Source organism: Athene noctua, chromosome Z, assembly GCF_965140245.1.
Source record: "Athene noctua chromosome Z, bAthNoc1.hap1.1, whole genome shotgun sequence".
In the NCBI taxonomy this organism is placed as follows: domain Eukaryota; kingdom Metazoa; phylum Chordata; class Aves; order Strigiformes; family Strigidae; genus Athene; species Athene noctua.
Window position 1 is genome coordinate 58,629,275 of NC_134077.1, and position 22,193 is coordinate 58,651,467.

The following is a 22,193-nucleotide window of genomic DNA, read 5'->3' on the forward strand; positions in this document are numbered from 1 at the left end:
ATACCTCTTTTTTTTCCATGCAGGTACATTTACTTCACTAAAGTTCATGCATTACAGCTCATCTTTATGGTTTCATCTATTAATTTCTTAAATGTGTTTGGTTCTCTGGTACACAGGCTACATTTGTATATTATGTATCTACAGCAAGTACAATCCTTGTTCATGGTGCAGTACAAATATTAACAGGTTTTTCCAGTGTCTAGCTGTAATATAGGAATAATCAGAACCTCTTTAATTGGTTATGTTAACATACTCTGTTTGACAGTAACTTAACAGTTCTTTGCTCACTGGTTTGAATTACAAGTATAGCGGTGCATTAAACTTAGCATCATCTGTTTGCAAAGTCTTGTTAACAAGTCGGAGTCTTGCATAAGCTGAAGGTCTTTACTGTGGATTTTACCTGGTTTATTCTTTGTTCTGAAAAGCATTGCCTTAAGTAACACTTTTGTCAGATTAATATTGGTGTGTGTTTTTTAGGTCGTACAAGAAACCAAGCTTCAGCAAATGTACACAGCAGAGGAAAAATACAGTATTAAAGTATCTGCTTATACAAACCTAACCCTCTCTGTTAACACAGCCCTGAGGGACGCACAGTTTCTCACAAGTTCGGTGGATATAGATGAAAGAAGACAGTTGGAAAACCAACAACAGGTAGGAATTTATTAGGAATTTATTTTTGAGCTGTGTATGATGTGAACTACTACCCTCTTTATTTTGCAATAAGCATAGCCTACTTGTATGTGTTAGTAGTGAGAAGGCTAATGGTGTGTGTTCTTTTATTTCAGGACATCAATAACAAGTTAAAGTCGTTGGATATGCATTTGTCTACATTATCTGAGAGTCAGAAACATTTGGAACACAGAGACAATGAGCTCAGACAACAGAAGAAAGAGCTTTTAGATAGAGGAAACAGGAGGACACAGTTGCAATCAAAAATCAGTGCGAAGTATGATAGGTAGGAAACAAGCCATATTATCTATGAAACATGTTTTAGTCACAAAGGTATTTTGGCTTCCTCTTAATGCAGTGTGTACTTACTTACAAAGTAAGTAGCTGAGCATCAGATACAGGTGATAAGACAAAGAACTCGTAAGACTGTGTTTAAGCAACCATGTAACAATGTTCCAGGTGGTTTCTGGTAATAAAATAATAGGATTCCAGTGAGAAATCATTACACTCATTTACTCAAATATTACTATAGTCTTCTGTCTTGGTAGCACATATTACTGTAACATACGTAAACGGTGCTAAGCATGTCAGGGATCAAGTCAGACTCTGATTGTTCACAGTATTTGTCTTAACATATTTTCTGGTTTTGTGGGCATCTACAATTAGTTCTTCTGTTACTGCTTTGTCATACAGGACAACCTGCATGGTGTTTCACTTAAACTCACACTCCCAGAAGGCAGTGTAGACAATATTGCCCCAGGCTTCATTCCCTCCACTTCTGTGACACAGCCCTGGCAAACCTTGTACCCTCAAATACTCCTTGATGTTCTTATGCTGCACTGCTTTTCATTTTCTGAAAGTTAGTGCTGGTGCTTGTGTGCACATCTCTTGTACTAGTTGTGGTGTATGCAGTGGCAAGGGGGGGGGGGGTGGCAAATAAAAGGAAAATAGGGCTGTAAGGATATGAGTGGGACCAGAATCAGCTGCAATATAGACACAGGGTCCAGGTTACTGTGAAAGAAACAGCTTTAAGCAGTGTGGTTGTGAGCTTAGCCTCAAAGCCAAATATTGCTCTCAGGTTTCTTTATTAGAGATACATGTATTGTCATGGTGTTTTACTAGAGTACAGAATATGGTTTGAAGGCAGGAGGTAGACCCTTTACCTAAACAAATATTGATTAAGTCCTTTCCTTTAAAAAAGATAATTGCACTCTTTAATTTTGAATAGAGCTAAGAATCCTGACACAAACAAGACTGTTAGAAATTTTCTTGTATAATGTGGATGTCTTTCTGTAGCAATAGAAATTATTTAAATAATCCCTGCAATGAGTATCACTATTTTCAAATCTTCATGTTTCTGATTGGTAATATCTTAATAAATCTGGATAAAATTTTGAAAGTAATGTACAATGGCAGAATCACTTAGATGGAAAGGGACTTTATGTAGTCATGTTCTCAAAGCAAGGTCAACACTGAATACAGACCAGGTTTTCAGGGCCGCATCTCACTGACTCTTGAAAGTCTTCATGGACATTGCATGATCTGTTTGGACATCCTCTTCCACTGCTTGACTGTCCTTATGGGGAAAAATGTTCTACTGACATCCAGTCTGGATCTTGTTTGTTTCAACTTATGTTCACTGTAAGTCATCCTTCCACTGTGCATCACTTGATTCCATCCTGTCAGTGGCTTCCTTGTTGGAAGGATAGTGGGGGGTTGCTGTTAGGTGCCCCAAAGCTGTCTCTTGTCCGGGGTAAACAAGCTGAGCACCCTCATCCTGTCTTTGCAGGGCCTGTACTGTGTGTAGCCTCTGACCTGTTCTGGTTTGTTGATGTTTGGGGCAGGAGCAAAATGCTGTTGATGATTGGTGTTGAGTCACTGGGTGCAGTGCTGAACAGAGAGGAAAAAACACTCTCCTCTTGCCTGTGCTTCCATTCATACAGCCAGGGATCCTGCAGAACCTTGTTGCTGGTAGGGTGCACTGTTGACTTGTGCTCAGTATATTGTCCACCAGTACCTCAGGTCCTTCTCTGCAGAGCTTCTCTGCAGCCAGTCTGCCCTGAGCATGTATCAGTGCCAGACCCACTTTCTTGCCAGGGACAGGACTCAGCATTTGTCCATGCTGAATCTCACAAGCCTTCTGTTGCCCTCTTCCTCCAGCCTCAGCAGAGCCCCACTGAACGACTTACCTGTTGCTTCCCAAAGTTTAGTGTCATCTGAAAGCTTGACGGGAGTGTTCTCTGTCTGCTCCTCTGTGTCACTGGCAGGACAGGACAGGTCCCAGGACTAATCCTGTGGTACCCTACCTGATACTGGTCTCCAGGCAGAATACAACAGACTAACCATGACCCTCTGAGCCTGACCATCCAACCACTTCTTTTTGCCTATACAGGCTTCTTGAGTACAGCAATATTGTGGGAGACAACATTGAAAAAGCTAGGGGAAGGGGTCTGGATCCAGCAGCCTGAGAGGAAGGTGGGGCTAATGCTGCTTAATCTGCCTTGATGCAACCACTAGTGAGGCTGAACTTGTCTTCCCAGTAGACCCGTTCACACAGAGCACATCTAAACAGCATATATATATGTATTTATGCACAGCCAGCCACACAGCACAGATAGACATCCAGAGCAACAGGGCAAACACAGCACCAGTGGCCTCATCATGTTCCTACTCTGAGCATGACAGGACTGCCCTAGTGAGACTTATGCAGACGTATGGGCACTGTGGATCTCGTCACCAGCTGGGTCCAGACACTCTTGAGTCTTCACAGTAGCTGCCCATAGACCAGTCTCCTCAGTTGTTGGTACCTGGACATGCAAACCTCTTGAAGCTGCAGCCCTGCTCCAGTTGTCTGTACATATGCAGAACTGGCTGGGACTTCCTGATTTCCCAGTAGCTAATTCTGTGGGTTTGTCCTTAGAGAAACAGGCATACAACTGTGAAGAGGTAGCCATGATTCCTCTAGTCCCCAACATCCAGTACCCCTGTCATCTTAGCCTTAAATGCCAGCTGGTGTCACCCCTAGAGACAGCAGACCTCATGGTCTCTGGCAGCCAGGCTGGACTCCCCTGGTCCTTCCAGTAGCTGTCTCTTCCTGTGGTTGCACCCTTACTGACATACTCCCTTTGTTCCCAGACTCACCTACTTGCCAGCTAGTCTGGCTTGGTCTTTGCTAGGGATCAAACACTCACTTGCACACCTGCACTTGTACCAGGTGCTGGCCCCTTGACCTGTGGTCCCACCAGTGGCTGTCATGTAAGTCTACTCGCTCTGGTCTCTCCAGTTGCTGGCACCTCAGACCTCCTCCTCTGACACGTGATTTGGCTATAGTTGCTTGTACTGAGATTCCCATACACACACATGAGTGCTGAATAGAGTCTCTCACCCAGGAAAGTAGTGAAAAATGGAATTGAATAAGAATAGGGTGTGCCAGTTAGGTATGGCTAGATAAGTGTGTTGTCCAGCCAACTATTTACATGTAACTGTCCCTTTTATCCTCACATCCCTCTGTTTTCCCACACTTGTTCCTCTCCAAGTCATCTAGATCCCTCCCTTTCCCCACATTTGGTTTCTCCAATGAATAACCAATAGGAAGTCCTGTTACAGTTTCAGCATGTTTCTCTGCTGCATCCCATAACATCTTCTATACCCTCAGAAAACAACCTCCCTCAGTCCAGAGGGTGCTGTAGTGTTGACTTACCTTGTTTGGTTTCACACCTGGACACTGGTGCTGAGGTTGTCCTTGGACAGGGTGTCCCTTCCTCTGAGTCCTTAATTTGGGTTCCTGCCTGCTAGGGTGCCCTTTTCTCATCTGGGCTTGTGGAGATGGACACTTCATGGACTGATGACTTCTGTGATGGACTGGGTATATCCAGAATAGGGTATTATTTGGGCTTCCTCTACCTGCTATTGTCTCGTCTTTTTGGGTGTGTGGGTGAGCTTTTATCAGATAACCTGTAACAGAAAGCCTTGCTAAAAGTGAGGTAAATGGCAACCGCTTTATCTCCTGTCATCCAGTCATTTCACAGTTGGGTTTATCACGTATGATGTATACTTGGTGATTCTTCCTGATCACCTTCTCTCTTATGCCTCTAGAATTGTTTTCTGAGGGGACCTGCCCCACAGTTTTCCCAGGTATCAAAGTATGAATGATTGGTTTGTAGTTTGTAGCTCACTAAGCATCATGATTATTTCATATGAAGGTATTCATAGTTTTGTGGGTTTGAGGTTTAAAATGTGTGAAAATTCTGGTTTTCTGTGGTAAGTTGAAGACGCAAATTTTTTTGCTAGTATATATGGAATAATTAAGCAGACCTCCTGAACTTTCCTATGTGGTATTGTTGCAAGGAGCTAGCAGCAGAAATAAAATGTCATACATACGCTGATTTATTTTTTTTTAAAATCTGAAACCTGAAGTAAAGGTGTGTAGTTGCTGATTGATGCCCATAGAAGCCAAAATTAGAGTTTCTTTAATTACAATTTTTTTGTCTTTTTAATTTCTTAGGTTGAGCGTGCATAGATTGGGAATACCTCTAATGTGTTTGGAATATTTAGGTATACAAACTCCTATTCTTGCTAACTGTTTGTTCATCATCAAAATGAAAAATCTTTGTATTTTTGTACAATCTATTTTTAATTGGGATTGATTAAATATTGATTCCTCACATAGTTTAAAACAGCTGGAACAAGATGCTATCAACCTAGAGAAAGAATCTCAACAGGCAGATGCGAAGATCAAAGAAATAAACACCCAGAAAGCAAAACTTGTAACTGAATTAACGCATCTCATAAAGGTATGTATTTTTAACTTGGTAGGTGTTCCACTATTATGAAAAGTCCAGTTCTTGTAACTTAAGTCAATATGCAGCATTTAGATGTGTTGCTATAAATGTTTATGAACTAACTTGCTTCAAGATAAACATCTTTTGAAGCTTTTATGAATTTGAACTTGTTCATCTATTATCGATTCAATTTGTAGATCGCTTGCATTAATTTATCGAGACTCCCAGTCACCTGAAGTCTCATAATCCGTGGTCTCATTCAGTAAAGACTAGGAATGAGCTATTGTAACCATTTCAGCCTGTGCATTTTCAGAATACTGCGTAATCCTGTGAACTGTTCCTTCCACTCTAGTTCATAATCTCCTTGATTTTGTTTTTATTGGAAAAAAAAGTGTAGTTGTGAAAAATTGACCTGAAACTGTAAGGATCTATGATTGCAGAAGAGAGCTAGGATGTGAAAAGTATTCAGGTCTCAGACTCCAGTGTCATGGGGTTTTCTTTAACTCAAAAAGAAGAAACCAGTTTGAAATGAATTGGTTTAGCTTAGCCTGTAAGCTCTAATAATGGGAGCTGCCACAAAGTGAATTTTCTTAATTTATTTTTTTTTTTTAAATGACAAAGGATCAAGAAACAGTTACCTTCAGTTCCAAGGGAATCTCCTTGTGCTTTTGCACTCAGCAAGAAGTGGTGCCATTCTTGCAACTTTGAGCATATATGTTGTTCCTTTGTTGTGCCTTCCTAACATTGAAATGTGTTCTTGCTTACCCCTGTAAAGAGTTGTTACCTCTGAAGTGAGGCTGATTTCAATATATTTCAGTTGTTAGTATTTATATAATAAAGAAAGAAAAAAATATTTCAAATGGGTGGGCTGTTTCTGTTTGCTGATAGATACGGGCTGCAACAATTGGAGCGTTTCAGAGATCACCTTTGGGTCAGCTGGCCAAGGCAATTTTGAAAATGCCAAACCATGGTAGAAGACACCTGCTATGTTAAAAGGGTTCCTTAGGCTGTAGGTTACTTTACAGAACTTGCAGAATTTGTGCAGGTAATAACAGTAATTTAGAACAGGAATTTCTAGAACATGCTTTTGATTTTTGTATTTGATGCCTATTTCCCAGTACATAAACTGTCCAAGTGTGGTGCTGTTGTAAAGTGCAGCTGAAGTTGTTTACTGGCTGCTCTGTGATCTGACAGAAGGAATGTCTTAATTTTTTTCATCCAGTAGAGGAAAGTGGATTTGATATATACTGTATATTTCTCAGTATACCAGGGTGTAAGGGGAGGACGGGTGGTATTTGCCTGAAATAGTTATTGATTACAAAAGGGATTTATTTCAGTTGTGCATCGGCTTAATTTTCACCTTTTGTTTAGGAAATATATGCTAGTATGCACTGAAAAGAGAAAATGGACTCATACAAGGAAGATGTTTCATTACATGTTTTATCAAAGTTGTTGAAATCCATACATTTCTGGTCATCCTCGAGCCAAACTTCGTAAATGGTCCCAAGGTTAATGGGAGTCTTTGTACTTTTTTCAGTTGGTTTTGTAGTTATAATAGCTGTAGGCTATTAAAGTGATAAAAACTAAGGTACTCGTGTTTTGGGCATAGTCACTTCTGCCACAGAAGGAAGTGTAAAACACGCATGGGGTTTTTGTATATTTGTGTGGTGATCATATGTATATTACGTATATTTTGTATATTTGTGTGGTGATGTATGATCTGTTTTAAGAGTTCTGGGGCTGATATGGAACAATCAACTAGAGTGACAGGCTGCATGTGTATTTACACCAATATACAAGGCAGAGTGTACCTTGCACTTATTAATACATGTCAGTACTCTAAAACCAATTGGCAGAAATAGCCTTGTTCTACTGTTTCATATTCGGGCACTGCTTTTGCATGTAGTTGTCTTCGTGCTGTTGCTTTCAAACAACCTTGACTTTTTCCATTTTTCATCTCCTTTCTTTACAACTTTTTTTTTTTCACTTGACTTGCCTGATAATTGTTTTCAAACGGTTTAAGTGAATTGGAAACAAACTTATACCTATGTTCTAGTTCACACTAGAAACTTTGTGTTGATATGACAAATAGTAAATATCTCAGACCTTGGCTCACTATTGTGGTCAGAAGCTAATACTCAAACTTCATCCTGCAGTTCCCCTAGGTCTACAGTTGGAAGCTTCTCCTCCCTTTCATTGAGAGGATTCCTTTGTATTTATGTGACAATCAAAAAAAAAAAAACTAAAAAGGATGGTTGGTTTTCTCAGTGCCTTGTCATTCAAGATCTGAAGCTACCCTTCACACAATCAAGTTTATATTGCTCATTTTGAAGCCTCTGGACGATTTCCAAGTCTGACTTGTTTAAAGAAGCAACCATTTTAGTGTCAGAGTTGTCAAATCAGGTTCTGGGGATCACTGAAGTCGGTTTTGGAACTTCTAAAATAGAGCCTCCTTCTGTTGTCATATGCTTCTCTTGTCATATGCTGTTTCAGTTAAGACATGAGTCACTGTACATTCGGTCAGTCATCTTGCATTCTCAGTGAGAGAGGCACATATCTTATGTCTTTATTTTTTGACCTTTTTCCGTCTCTGTGACTTATGAAGTCTACCAAAATCCACCTGTTGGATTCTGTCTCTGAGAAAGAATTGAGATGGCTTTGTCTTTTCTCAGTTTCACAGGTGAGTATAGGGTGTAGGGAAAAAGCATGTCCCTTTTTTTTGGTGTAAAATAGTTTGGTTGCAAGTGATAAGTATGTGCTTACAGATTAAAAGTATGTGGGAACTATACATCTTGAAGAGCTTGAGTCACCAATCAGTCACCTTTATTTTTTTCATTGAATTTGACTGCAGTGTTAAAGAGCTGAACACAGAGTGTGATCATACGCTGTGACTGAAAAATTGACAGTTTCTAAAGCCTGATAGTGATCATATGAGTCTGCTGTGGAAACAAATTATATTTATTGTTTTTCTATATAGAATTGCATATCACTGAACATCCTCAAAGTAGATTTGGTTCTTCAGAATGCTACAGAGGCTGCTGAGAAGAACAGACTAGAATCAGACTATAAAGAAGCAAGTATACAGCTAAGAGCTGCAGAGGTAACCATTTCTGTGAATACTGGGATATTTGGTGTGAAAACATCTTCCGTGGAAGTCTTTATGGTGTAGAAAAGTATGCTTCTGTGTCTTTGTTTAGAAATGGGTATTAGTACTGCTAAATATTTAGCCTTGATTTCTGTAGTTTGACTTCAGTCTCTTCATTTAAAGCTCAGTAGCAGCTTTGCCTTCCTCAGTCAGGAAACCTAAGCTTCTGTGAAAATGTGCTGAACAGTCATCATGTCCTGGATCTTTTTGTTATAACGAATAGTGTGTGTAAAGAGGCTAGCTGTTACTTAGAAGTATTATTTTTCTTCTAAGTCTGTCACAGATAAGTAGCCCCAACCCACATGGGAGATTCAAGCTCAAGATGAACCAGAAAGTATGTATTGGAGTGGAGCAGAGCTGTTTTACTTTTCTTTCATAGTTTATATTCTCATACTGTAAATACCTTTTTTGGAGGACAGGAAGGAGAGTAAACAGTCGTTTATTATATTTCAGTGTACTAGAGAATAAATTGCCAAAGTACAAGACGGCAAGTTTTTTCGTTGTCTTTCAAGAGTCAGGTTAACTATAACTTACTACTAATTCAATTTTATTTAAAAGATTAAAAAATGGAATATTTGCTGTTAAATTGGAAAGCAGTTCAGAAGGTAAGCGATAGTTATTTTGGATGGATATGCAGTTCCAAAAAGAATGAAAAGTATTTGGTCTGTATTTAGAAAACCACTTGAAGTTATAGGTATCATCACTTGCAGGAAAGTTAGGAAGTGGAGAACTTCCTAAAAGGAGCAAAAAATAACTTGAAGACTGAGACAAGTACAGCATGTTAATTGGAAAATCACTGTTGCATCAGTTCTGTCATGCGATGCAGCTGTTATTCAGACTTTTATCAAAATCCAGTGTAAATAACTTCATTGCTGGAGCATGGTAAGGAGTAAAAATACATTACAGAGCTGTGAACCTCATGTGAGTAGTGTGTGTAGTCACTGGGAAATTTATTTAATGTTTTTAGTTCTCTGTCCCTATGTTCTCCAACGTTTAGATAGTAGCTTGGGCTGATGGACAGGTAGATGTCTGGTCAGATCAGTAAACAGGACTGGTAAGGTGAATGTTCTGGTAATTCTTGGTTAAATAAGAATTGCCTCCTTCCCTAATGAAGAGGTGTTTGAGTCAGCTGAAGTTCTGTTAATTGTCATTACTAGGTTATATTCAACCACATAAGTAGAGGAAGTCAGAGCTTCTGTTTTGGATGGTTGGTTCTAGGAACATTAAAATAGAAAAAAAGCCCTAAAATCAGTAATCTCCGTGATTAGAATTTTGGGAAGTTTAACTTCTCTGGAGGAAAACTCTACTGAGTGTTCAATTGCATCATAAGCTTTCACGTATGTGGAAGTCCAAAGCCACAGTTCCCCATATACTGTATGTTGATTGAGTCTTTGAATTAAATCTTTAGCCCTCCCCCCCCCCTCCTTTTTTTTTCAGAAGTTCTCTTTCCTATATTACTTTGTGAATATAATGTATGTTGTACATTCTGTGGTTTATTTCTTATTTGCTGCCTGAAGCGATGCTCAACTTCATCTCAAATTAAGTGTTATTTGTAATAATATGTTTATATTGGCCCTTCTCTCCAACTTTTTGGTGGCTTTGGCTGTGATAATTTTTTTTCTACAGCACTACTGCGTTATGGCAGTCTAGCTCCCCTAAGTGTTGTGATGTCACCCTCATGGGCAGCTTTGGAAGTTGTGCAAACAGTTGCTTCATGTTCTTATAAAACAAATCTGCAAAAAGGAGGAAGCCAAACAGAAATAGAAACAAATATGTTGTACAAAATCTGAGTAATGAACTACATTGGAGCCTAAACTTTACAATTATGGGACCATTACTTCGCTGTTTAATCATCAGACATTTTTGTAGGTCATGTGCTGGTCATGATACATTCACTGAAATTGGAATGGTGGGTATCAGCCAAAGAAGCTGTGAAACTTTGTTAATACTTAGAGCTTACTGATAGTGTTTTTCTCTCCAAGCAATCTTGAGTCTTTGTAATACCTGAGTATGTGATTTAAGATTTGAAGCAAGCACAAATCCCACTTAGTGTATCTAAAAAAAGATCACATATGTTCCTTTTGTGACATCTTCATGCTGGGATACTGCGGAGAGAGCAGCATGTTTGTTGCTTTGTGGCAGGGTTTTTTTTTAACTGCTTAGGTGGAAAGGCCAAAAAAGTACATGTTTTTGAACAAGTCAAGTTAGAAGCAACAGATTTCTGGGGTTTGTGTTTTGTCACTGCAGTTCAAGTGGGAACCTCAGTGTTATTTTAACAACTCCTTGTATTGAATTTAATTAATGACCCTAGGAAGCAAATCTGTGTTTGGTGACCCATACTGAACATTAGGGAGAATTGTTAGCCCCATCTGCTCTTAGATAATTGGCACAGTTGCCTGCATGTTTATCATGGTTGTTTGAAAGAATCTTGCTAATTGTCTTGCTTTGATAGTTTGTTAATTTTCAGGTTCATTTGGTGTAAATTTGTTTAAATAATTGGTATTAATACTCAGTATGTACATTGCAGCATTTGCTCCTTAAGCCAGGTTTTAAGAAAATGAAGATTCTGTTTTGCTATGTATAAATTCCCAAACTTCAAATAATTAAATACTGTCATCATGCATGTGTTTAAACACAAATTAATGAGAAAACATTGGCTACTGGTAACTATCTTTTCTTTAACCAGCTTCTTACTTTGCACAAAACCATTTGCAGTACTGATGAGCACAATAGAATACAGATTGCTTGTGCACATAGAATATCGTTTCTGCTGTTTGGTAGCTGCCTTTCAGGAAGCTGTAATCACAGCCCCACGCTAGTACAGAACTTTTCTGAAGTACCTGAATAAAGGTATCTTTCCAGGCCAGTTCTTACGCTGTTGGCTCAAACAAATGTAAAGCTCTGGGCTATGATTTTCATGGTAACACCTCTATGCAAGATGGTAATTCTTTCTACTTAGTTACTTTTTTATCTAGATGGTTTTATTGAGGCACCTTCAGGAAATCAACAGGAACCTTAATATTGCCATGCACTTTTGAATATATAGGAGGGAGAAAGAATCAAAACTTGGGTATTTTCATTTATTTATATTTACATAATTGCCATGACAATGAACTGACAAAGCTGAATCAAAATTGAGACTTGACTTGTTGAACTGTCAGTGCATTTATGCATGTCAGTATATGCTTCACAACCACATCAAATGTCTGTTGATTCCCAGCCTCCCTGTTGAATGCCGAGGTTTTCCTCTGCCCAAACATGTATTTTCCTTTTTGCATCCTGAAGAATTATACTTGCCTTAGGCTTGGGTCAGATTCAATGTGGAATATATTTCAGATTTTTAGTGCCTAGAGATCAAACTGAAATCTTGTTTCATGCAACTCTGCAGGGTTTCAAATGGGAACTTTTTGTACAATTGAGAGATAAGATTCCCCATTTCAGATGATTCAGAACTGGTTTTAGCTCTGGAAATGGTCAAAACACATAAGTATAAAATTGGTGTTTCTTGTATAAAAAAGTATGGATGTGTTGCCTTTCACTGGATCCTTTGTCTCTATTACCATGAGGTCAGGCACATTTCAGATGAAGCCACGTGGCTTTTCAATATCTGGGATCCAAAATGCAGTCCAGTTTTATTTTAGAACTTTCTAAAATATTCTTTAAAATTGTTTATTGAATGTATTACATGGAATATGCAGATATGTAATGGAATATAAGTCGTGGTGTACAGTTTTATTTGTGCTAATGACGTAAAATCTTGGTTGTAACCAGAAGGAGGGCCATCCTCCACTTACTGGTGTTCTATCTGTATAGCTTAATGCCAATCCTTTTTGTCCCCCCCGCCATGTGACATTTCCCTGCTTCTCTACAATAGACCTTATGAAGTGGATAGGAAATAAAAAAAAAGGTCTTTTTTTAGATTTTAACCTTTCTGAAAACATCAACACAATGTAGAAAAAATTAGCTTTACATTGTGTTTCTGAACACTGTGAAATGCTTACCTCTAATGCAGAATCTGTTTCCTAGTGCTTGGTGGAGGGAAGGAAACCCAGGATTTTTTAGTTGATACATGCTGTAGAGAACAGCAACCCTAATTCTTGAGTGTAAGAACTCCATCGGTGATCACTCATGATTGTATTTAGTAAAGATTAATTAAATTGCCAGAAGGTAATGTGAGTTCCTATCAGTGTCTGTGTCCTGTATTTTAAAAATGTGGAATAAATATTTATCTAACTGTATCCTATCCAAACAAACACTTCAGAGGTTTTTTTGCCACTGGAGGGCTCCCATATTTAATTGAAGTGTAAAACAATAAAAACTGGGAAGATAAAGCTCTCCAAGTGTAGGAACTTAAGTAAACTTTCCAAATTTTCAGAAGAAAGTTCTGAAGCAAAGTACTGTGCATATGGATTTTGAGTTAGAATTGTGTGCCTTTGATAAAAGTAAAAACCAGTGTATTCCCATGGTGTAACTGTATGTTATAAAGATGCATGTGTAATCACTGAGTAAAATCCCCGGTGTCTTGGGGTGTACTGCTTGTCACTTCTTAAGTGGTTGACAGCTTCCATCTATCTGCAGTTGGGTGCTCGCTTTAGCTGGGAGACAGCAGCAAGCGATTACTCCCAAGCACCGCCAGTTTAGCATTTGGAAGCAGCAGGCCTGCAGTAGGGACCATGTGTATAGAGAAGTGAGTGAGATTCCTTGGGACAAAGGGGAAGAGATACTTAAGGTTCTCAAAGTTTTTTGCCCAAATACTGTTTATTTGAGATAATCTTTAGCTTCGTCTTTCATGAAGGTATCATATTTTGTGTATTGTATTTTAACTACTATTGTGATAACATTGCATTATAAAAGTCATAGGGCTGGGTTAGCCACTTACCTGTGATAAGTGCCAAAGAGTTTAGCCTTGAGACCACTATTCAAAACCAGAAACTATACCTGCTTTTCATTTATTTTTCAGCACTAGTTTAAGAATCACATGTGTTTTCATTTTTGTATTATGCTGGCTGTATTACAGAAGTAGAATATGGAACAGCAAAGGAAGTACTTCTGATTGTGTCATTGTTTACTCTAAAATTTCAACTAAAATACGATTCAGTGTACATCCTGTCCACCATGTTCTCCCAGGCAGATAAATATCATTAAGTGGTAGCTAATAAAAAATAAGGAGCTCAGTAGGTGTGTTTTGACTTATAGTGAATTTCCTGTAGTCTGTTTTGAGACATATATTGAATCTACATGCACACTTGTTTAGTTGACAGAAAATAAATTTAGCTATATTAGAAGAATATGCTTTTGACCAGTTTACCTTGGCATCGCTTGACTTCAAGCAGAGAGGCAGAATGAATTTTGTATATTGAAACAGATTTTCAATCTTTAAACAGTCTGATTTCACCTATATTCTCTGATCGATGTTCTTTGTTGCCAGTGTGCTTAGTGTCACCTCTGGAAATTTATAATAAAAAAATACGTGTTTTAATATCTTTAATATATTTTCTAACAGGAAAAATTTAATGAACTGGATGATAGGAAGCAAGTTCTTGCTGAGAAGTGCAAGGAATTGCTGAAAAAAGCTCGACACGTTTGCAAAATGAGTCTGGATCAACAGCTTCCTATGGAATTCCAAACTGTATGTACACAAACAAATCTCCATATATCTCTTAAATTTTAGATGATGTAAATCCTTCTAACTTCTCCAGCAAATAATATTATATATTTTATATTAGAAGGCTACCAGTAAAGGATCGTGTACTTCTGTTAGTGATGACTTATATATTGTCATTTAGAGCACCTTTAAATAGTGCTGTGTTATCCTTGGACTATTGCTTTGTTCTATGCACAGGGAGAGAAAATCTGATCTGAAACTTCAATCAAAATCCATAGTCTTGTGTTCACAGAAATAATTAGAGGCCATATTTTTCTAGCTTCTTGTTCTAATGAAGCCACAAAAAAGAACTGAAGTATTTGCACGGCTTAACTAGCATAGCCTCTGGCTTATACCAAGTCTATGAGCGTGTGTACCTACCTACACAAGGCAGACAACTAAGGAGCAGTTCATTGTGTGTCTTTGTTATGTAGCAGCATTTCTAGCCTTTCTCTGTCCAGAATAGTTTGAGGGAATTTTGCTGTGTGGAATTTTGAATATGTGACATCCTGATTAAAGGTAATGGAGTATTTTATGGCTTATTCGATTTCTTTTTAGCAGACTTGAGAGTTTCATTAGCATTGCTGTGTAACGTTTGCATCCTTTCTCTTGTAGGCTTTTCAGTCTCTTCCGACCACGTTGGAGGAAATTGATGCTTTTCTGAATGAAGAGAGAACCAGGGCCTCCTGTTTCACTGGCCTGAATGTTTCAGTATGTTCACTGCTTTCCTTCCTCCCTCCCTTCCTCTCCCTGCACCCGTATTGTACTTGCTTCCCACTCTGTGCTAGATCTCTTAGTATAATAAGCTAGACAGCAGGAACAATGTGCTGTAAATGCCAGATTCTGCATCTATTAGAATTTTAAATAGGTTCTTTCAAAAGAACAGTGTGTTCTGTGCCTGTTTAGGGAAAAAAAAAAAAAGTTGCAGTAACCTGAAATAAGCAACAATTTACAGTTACTTTGCTTTGAAGCGGGAAATGTATCTTGTTCAGTGTGCAGTGCAATAATCTATATAACTGTGTTTGAAAAGAATCAGTGCAGTGTGATATTTTTACAGGCAGGGTTAGAATTGGCAAACATTTTGTTGATTGCCTTTTTTTATTCTGACAGGTTGAAGAATATAATAAGCAGACACAGGAGATACAGCAGTTGAAGGAATATCTAGAGGAAAAGAAAAATGAACTGAATGACTATAAGCAAAAGATTTCACAGGTAATAGCTGAAATTACCACTTCTATATCAGTATGTCTTTATTAGAATAGAATGCATGTACAGAAATAAAGGGTAACTACCAAGTTACCTTTAGTATAAACTGAGATTTAGCTTCTCTAATTATATTTTTTAATTTAAATGCTATCTGTAAAGGAAAATTCAGTTTTTAAAAATGATTTTACATGAAAATGTCTATGTCTACTTCTAGGTCAAAGAAAGGTGGCTAAACCCCTTGAAAAAGCTGATTGCGCAAATTAATGTGAAGTTCAGTAACTTCTTTCGTTCTATGCAGTGTGTTGGTGAAGTTGATCTTCATGTGGAAAATGAGGTATGATTTATTTTTTGTATGGAAGAGTAACGTTTTTCATGCATCATCTTTTGCTTGCATAATGATAGACAAAAAATAACAAATGGTCATTTGGATTGTAGGAAAGATGCTATTTTTTAAAAAACAGTAAACATTTACTGATGAACACACTTTTTTGAGCTAGAACTGACTTATAAGTCTGATTAAAAGAAAATATCCAGATGCATAGGATTTCAGTTCACTGACTTGGAAGCTTCTTGCAACTTACAGGGCTTCGTTAGAAGCATTGTGTTTACTTTAGCTGTAACTCAGATTGATTAGGTTAGTGATTTAATTCTAGATTTTGCTAATTTGTGCTATCTAGTGGCTAAATCTACTGTTATTAAGTGTTGAATTGATTCGGTTCTACATGTAGTTTCTACTCAATTCTGCTTGCATATTGTCTGTTTTGGAAGTAGCAGTCATTTGGCCCAGCCTCTTACACCCTCAGTAACATTTATGGGCAGGGGTTAGCTCTGATAAAGAGTTTAAAGCATCAGTAGTACTTTGTGGAGGAATATTCAGTGCAGTGGGCTAAAGAAATTGGTTATTTTGTTTTAGATTGATACCTGTAATGATGATTTTAAGACTTTCATATGTAATGCATAGACTCCACAATAGTGAAAGCTGACAAACACTTTTTTGCTGTTCTAAGCTACTCAAGCTGCTTTCCTTAAAATATCTGAAGTGGTAGCTATTTGGTAGTTACTACTGGGGCAGAACAGTGACTGACAAGGCTCTTTACTGCATAAAAATGTTTACATAGAAACTAGTATTATGAAACAGTACGGCATTAAAACATAGTTCTTCAGTTCTTTTGATAATTACCTGCAGAGTCAGATCTGTATTACACAAATACTATGTTTTATCTTAAAGTAAGTTTGAGAGAGTACACAGAAATACAGTAAAGCAGTTTAAAAGCTTCCTTCTTTGGAAGGTCTTGCTTTTTTTTTTTTTTTTTTTTTCAGAGATGTAACAGGTAGTTTACGAGGGCTGGTGGTACTGTGCCAATGTCTTAAAACCTTTTCCTCTCAGGCTCAATGCCTGTAATACAGAGAGGTGGATTATCTGTTCTAGAGCTTGGATTCCTTATCCTTCTTCTCTGCAGGAGACTCTTGCCCTGACCTGTAAAAATCAAAGGAGAGATGCTTGAGACAGAATGATCTTTGTTAAAAATATTCCTGTGACACTGAAGTTCAAGCCTCTGTTAGCTTGCTCTTCAGGAACCTTGAGATCTGACAATGTCCTTGGTGATAGTACCTACTGGGGGTGAAACACCTGGCTAGGTTCTTTCTTGACGTTCTAGCAGAAACGTCAGTAAATGTTCTGACTTTCCTTGGTAGCACTTGGTGTTGTGGTTTGAACTCAGCTGGCAACCAATCACCATGTGGCTGGCTGTTCACCTCCCCCCTCCCCAGTGAAATAGGGGGGGACAAAAGAGGAAATTCGTAGGTTGAATTAAAAAAAAAAATTTCCAATAGTAGCAAACCCAGAAGTAAGTCCAAACCAGGTAAAATGCAGCAGGAGCTCACCAAGCATGGTTACAGGTACACTGCAGCGATCTGGCCGCACCAGAAAATCCCACCATGCCGCCCTGGAAACTGAAGATGGTGTGAGAGAGAGAGCCCGCAGCTATATACTGAGCATGGCGTCACACAATATAGAATGCTCCAATGATTGATCGGCCTGGCCCTCTAGCTGGGCTCCCTCCCAGCCCAGGGGAAGTGAGGGGCTGAAACCAGGACACTTGGTAACTAGAATTCAGAGTGCTAGCAGTGATAATCCTCACCTTCCTCGATTCCCCACAGGGAGTTTTGAGCATCAATCTTAACAGGTCCTGGAATATCTGTCGGTTTTATATGAACTGGCATTCCCAGTAGCCTGACAACGAAGGCCTAGCTTTCTGAAGCCATGGTGGCTGTGCTGGAGGGAAGATCTTTTTGCTGGAGGCTTTGCTAGCCTGTGTCTTTTACACTTTTCCTAACCTAGTTTCAGTCTGTGCCAATGAATGCATCTGAAAGTATGGTGGGCCTGGAGGCCTTAGGTCCTGATCTTTGTTTCTCCTTACATGAAATCATTGTGTTATTGATGTCCTACAGCATCATCACTTTCCAAACAGTATAGCAAAAACTCTGCAAGTATCTGTTAGAGAAGAAACACAAACTAAATTGTGAACCTAAGGATATTTTGTCCCTCAACTGTGCTAAGTGTTCCTCATCATAAGCAAGCCAGACCATGGGTTTGTTGAGTTTGATCATGACAATTAAGCACCAAATCCTACTAAAATGGAAAAACTTCATCTACGCTATGGTGCTGTTATCTTCACTGGTCAGGAGAATGTCTTATTAGCTCACCTTAGCAAAATGCTACCTCCAGAAAGGTCAGTGCAGCAGCATTCATTTGTTTTGAAAGCATGCCCCATGATTTTCCTTCCTAGGCTTCTGATTATCAGGCATGGCTATCAGACTACAACCTGCAAATCCAAGAAGCTGATTGTTCTTCTGATAAGCTGCATTAAATGCCAAAGAAGACATTTCTTCCATAGTGGGGGAGAATTAAATGCTAAGCAAAATCAGCTTGCAAGTAGTTTTAGTTGCATTAAGCATTTCTTTGTTCCAGTGTGTCTGTTACGGTCATAAGCACTCCTTCTCAAGGCAGATCTTCAGTTTGTCTTTGAAGTGCCAGCCTCTTGCCAACAGGGAAGACATCAAGGGTGAGAAAGGTGACCTGTATTCAAAATTGGAGAAAGTTGGCACTTAGCAAACATGAGTTTATAACTATGTCAGGTGACCTTCATTCTGTCCTGAAGTGTGTATGCATTTGCCTCAGCCTCAAGGATTTACAGTTCCATGTTTCTGTAATACCGATACCAGAAGACCTGGAGTTTGTGGTAAATACCAATACAAGACCTTAACTTTCCAGTCCTGAGGATGTTTGCCTGCCTGCAGGGGTAGTAAAACACCAGAAGCACCAAAAGATGGCTTGTTCTTCTTATTTAACAGATTAGCTGATCTGAGAGGATTTGATAGAACCTCTCCAATGTTAGATGCTGTCTGGTATGTACATTACTCATTCCAAAGCAAGACCTAAAGGTAGCAAAGGTGATGAAAATTGTTCTACAGAGCTGATGTTCCTTAAGGCAGTTTTAAGACTTTAAGGCTTATTTACTTCATGGTGGCTTTTAGACCTTGTTGTGCTTTATAAAAGCCAGCCCTACAATGGGACTCTGCTCTGCCAGGTCACCCAGGTTCATAAGCCTTTTGAGGACTGTTGCACATGGCAATGTGAACCAAACCAGCATGTGCCAGCTTCTATGGGACAGGTTCCTCATGGTCCCTTTGCCACAGCTGTCTTTTCTCAATCTAGAAGTATTCTGTGAGTCACCTCCAGAATCACCTCCACTCCTTTCTTCTACCCTAAGCATTACAACTGTGTTATCAAAAGAACACGAGTCAGTCACCTCCAAGTGCAGGATTTATGCTTCCATAGTGAATAAGGATAGACCTCTTGGAACTCATATTCCTGAAACAACTGAATCTTCCCTGCAGCTCTCATTGACTTGATAGGTGCATATAAAGCTTGCATCTTAGGTAGACCAGACAGTAAGCAATCAGTATGGGCTTTCTGCACTGGGGATTGCATTCCCATTCCTGCGTTTACCTGAACTTCAGAAATATTAGCAATTACTCCAAAGGCTACTTTTTTCCTTTTCTTTTCTTTTCTTTTAGAAATCATGAATGTATTTCCTTGCATGGGCCTTCTTTTGAACCACATTTGTTATCCCCACACCTATGCCTATACCCTAATGCATTTTTTTTCTGATGAATAGAATTTATAGAGGCATTGCTTGCTGCTTTTTCTAGCTGAGAATGTTGACAAGAAGAAAAACATTGTTAATATGTATGAAGTCTTTGTTACCAGGGACTCAGAAACTAACAAATGATCACAGGGAGGGACTGGTAGTGAAAATTCTCTGTCCAACAAGAATAAATCAGAGTTAAGGAAAATATATGAAACAGAGTTAATATATTGATATTAAGTTGAACCTGAGTAGTTCGTAGACCCTTATAGAACATTTGACATAAATTTCCGCTAATTTGCATGTCATTATCAAGTAAGCTACAGTACAGAGAAACAGAGTTTAACATGTGTTGACTTTTATAGGAGGAGTATGACAAGTATGGGATTCGCATTAGAGTCAAATTCCATAGTGGCACTGAACTTCATGAATTGAATCCATATCATCAGAGTGGAGGTGAGAAAAGTGTTTCCACTATGTTGTACCTGATGGCTCTGCAGGAACTCAACAGATGTCCTTTCAGGGTTGTAGATGAAATAAATCAGGTGAGGATCAGTAGTGTGGTATATAACCGTTACAGAAGCTTTTGACATAGTGAAGAGAACAGACTTACTTTCTTTTTTCTGTTAGGGAATGGATCCAGTGAATGAGAGAAGAGTTTTTGAAATGGTTGTGAAAACTGTTTCTAAAGAGAGCACATCTCAGTACTTCTTTATTACACCAAAGGTGAGTGGCAGGAAATGAAATTGAAGGTTTAATGTGGAGAGTTGAGTCTTATGTGATGATATCCCTATAAACACTGTATAACTTATCTCTGTTTTACCTAAGAACTTAATATTAAAGGGTAACTGTGAGAGAATTTGTCCATTTTAAGGACAGTCCTGACAGGAATTCAGACAACTTATACCAAAGCTTATCTCATCATAAACACAGTCTGGAATTGTGGCCTCTGTGGAAATATCACAGGTTAACCACCAGTGGATAGGGGTACCATGTAACAAGACTGTCAAACGTAATGCCTCTAGCTCACACGAAATTGGGATTGTAGCAGAGACGTAATTTCAGACAAGTCCGATAATGATACTGGAACATGCTAGTGCTGCTGATGTCGTAAGAACTAGAGAAGTCCCACATCAGTGTAGGAAAACAAGTCAAGTAATAATCTAAGACTTGCAAGCTCAGAAAAGATCAGTGCTATGCTCCATGGGGAATGGCTTGAAGAGGACTTTGCAGTCATGAATGACCAGTGCTTAACTGTGCTCTTCTGTTAATGTAAAAAAAAGGCAGCAAGCTAATTGACTTAGTAGGTGATGGAGTGATGTGAAAGGACTAGTAAGTAGAGTTGCTGTTCACCTGCACCTTTAAGAGGCTAATGTTCAACTTGATCCAGGACATACTGAGCCAGTAATGATTACTTGTGCACCAAGGATACAAGCAGTCAGTAATGGGCTGTACACTTTTTATTCAGATAACAGTTCTCCAGCATCCCGTACTTCACTGATTTTTAGAAAATCAGGCTGGTATGTGCTCTTATTTTCTGTAAATAAGCAGTTGAAGAGCCTGAGAAAAACCACCTACAGCATTTACCTGCCTGAAAGAAAGACGAAGGTGATGCTTGTTGTTCCTTCTGGTCTTGCACTGTACTTACCTCCGCCCAGTTTGGTAGTTTCCTTTCCACATACTTCCTTCTTGTTCTGTGTGTTATCTATCCCCTTTTGTCTTTTTGCAATTTCTCTCCTTATTGGATGTGCTTTTCTGTGCCCTATCCTGCCTTGAGTGGTTTGGATATTGGAAGGATAGAGATAGCTCTAGTAACTGTAATGCTTCCCACCTGTAAGGAACTATGGAAAGTTACTGTCTAGGGTTCAGAGTCTGTTGTAAAAGTTGTGTTCATTGTCAGATTATTAAAAATAGAGCGGGGGAAAATTGTGTGCGCAGAGCTAACCAGAAAGAGTAAAAATGAGAAAGCAGAAGTAAGAAATTGCTGAGCCTTAAAAAAAAAAAGTCCATTTAACTTTATGGTAAGAGGAAAATCAAGGAATGTGTGGCACTGCTGTTCAGCAGCAACAGATGGCATTATGAAGAGGTGGCCAAAGGTGTTTCCTTCTTTCCTCTCCCTCTCCCCCTCCCTCACTCCCACCCTCTCTCGTAGCTGCAAGTAGGTGGTCACCACAGTTAACATGGTGAAGTTGTAATGGCCTACCACAAAGAACATTATTGAGATAGCACTCCATGTAAAGTTTTTAGTTGATGAGATAGTTTGAGTGGGCTGCATTGGAGGATAATTAAAAGGCTGTACAGAGCAGGCTGGTGAGAAAGCCAGGCTCTGCTATTCCAGTGGCTTACCTGCAGTTCCTATGCTGTATGTCATCACTTACTAGAAAGCAAGTATGTAATCACATACTAGAAAGTATGACAAATTGCCATAGTAAGCTAAGTTCTGTGTATGTATCCTGTGGATACAGGAAAAACTGTTATTTATTTTTTCAGTATATTGACGCTTTCCCCAGCTATATTTTTAAGCAAGCTACAGAGGGGAAGGGGTGTAGATTAGTGTGCAGTAGAGTTGATTAGGAAAATTGTATTCTGAATAGTTG

The 22,193-nt window shown here is 38.8% G+C and overlaps 1 protein-coding gene across 2 annotated transcripts in view; it reads left to right on the forward strand.

The window, feature by feature from the left end:
- SMC5 (structural maintenance of chromosomes 5) overlaps positions 1-22,193 on the forward strand; it is a 56,588-nt gene that overhangs the window by 25,869 nt on the left and 8,526 nt on the right. For both annotated transcript variants that reach the window (XM_074931380.1, XM_074931381.1), the window contains exons 14-23: positions 478-651; positions 786-955; positions 5,339-5,462; positions 8,428-8,550; positions 14,099-14,224; positions 14,855-14,950; positions 15,350-15,451; positions 15,660-15,779; positions 19,962-20,141; positions 20,227-20,322. In XM_074931380.1, coding sequence (XP_074787481.1) covers positions 478-651; positions 786-955; positions 5,339-5,462; positions 8,428-8,550; positions 14,099-14,224; positions 14,855-14,950; positions 15,350-15,451; positions 15,660-15,779; positions 19,962-20,141; positions 20,227-20,322 — 1,311 coding nt within the window. The remainder of the gene's footprint in view (positions 1-477; positions 652-785; positions 956-5,338; positions 5,463-8,427; positions 8,551-14,098; positions 14,225-14,854; positions 14,951-15,349; positions 15,452-15,659; positions 15,780-19,961; positions 20,142-20,226; positions 20,323-22,193) is intronic.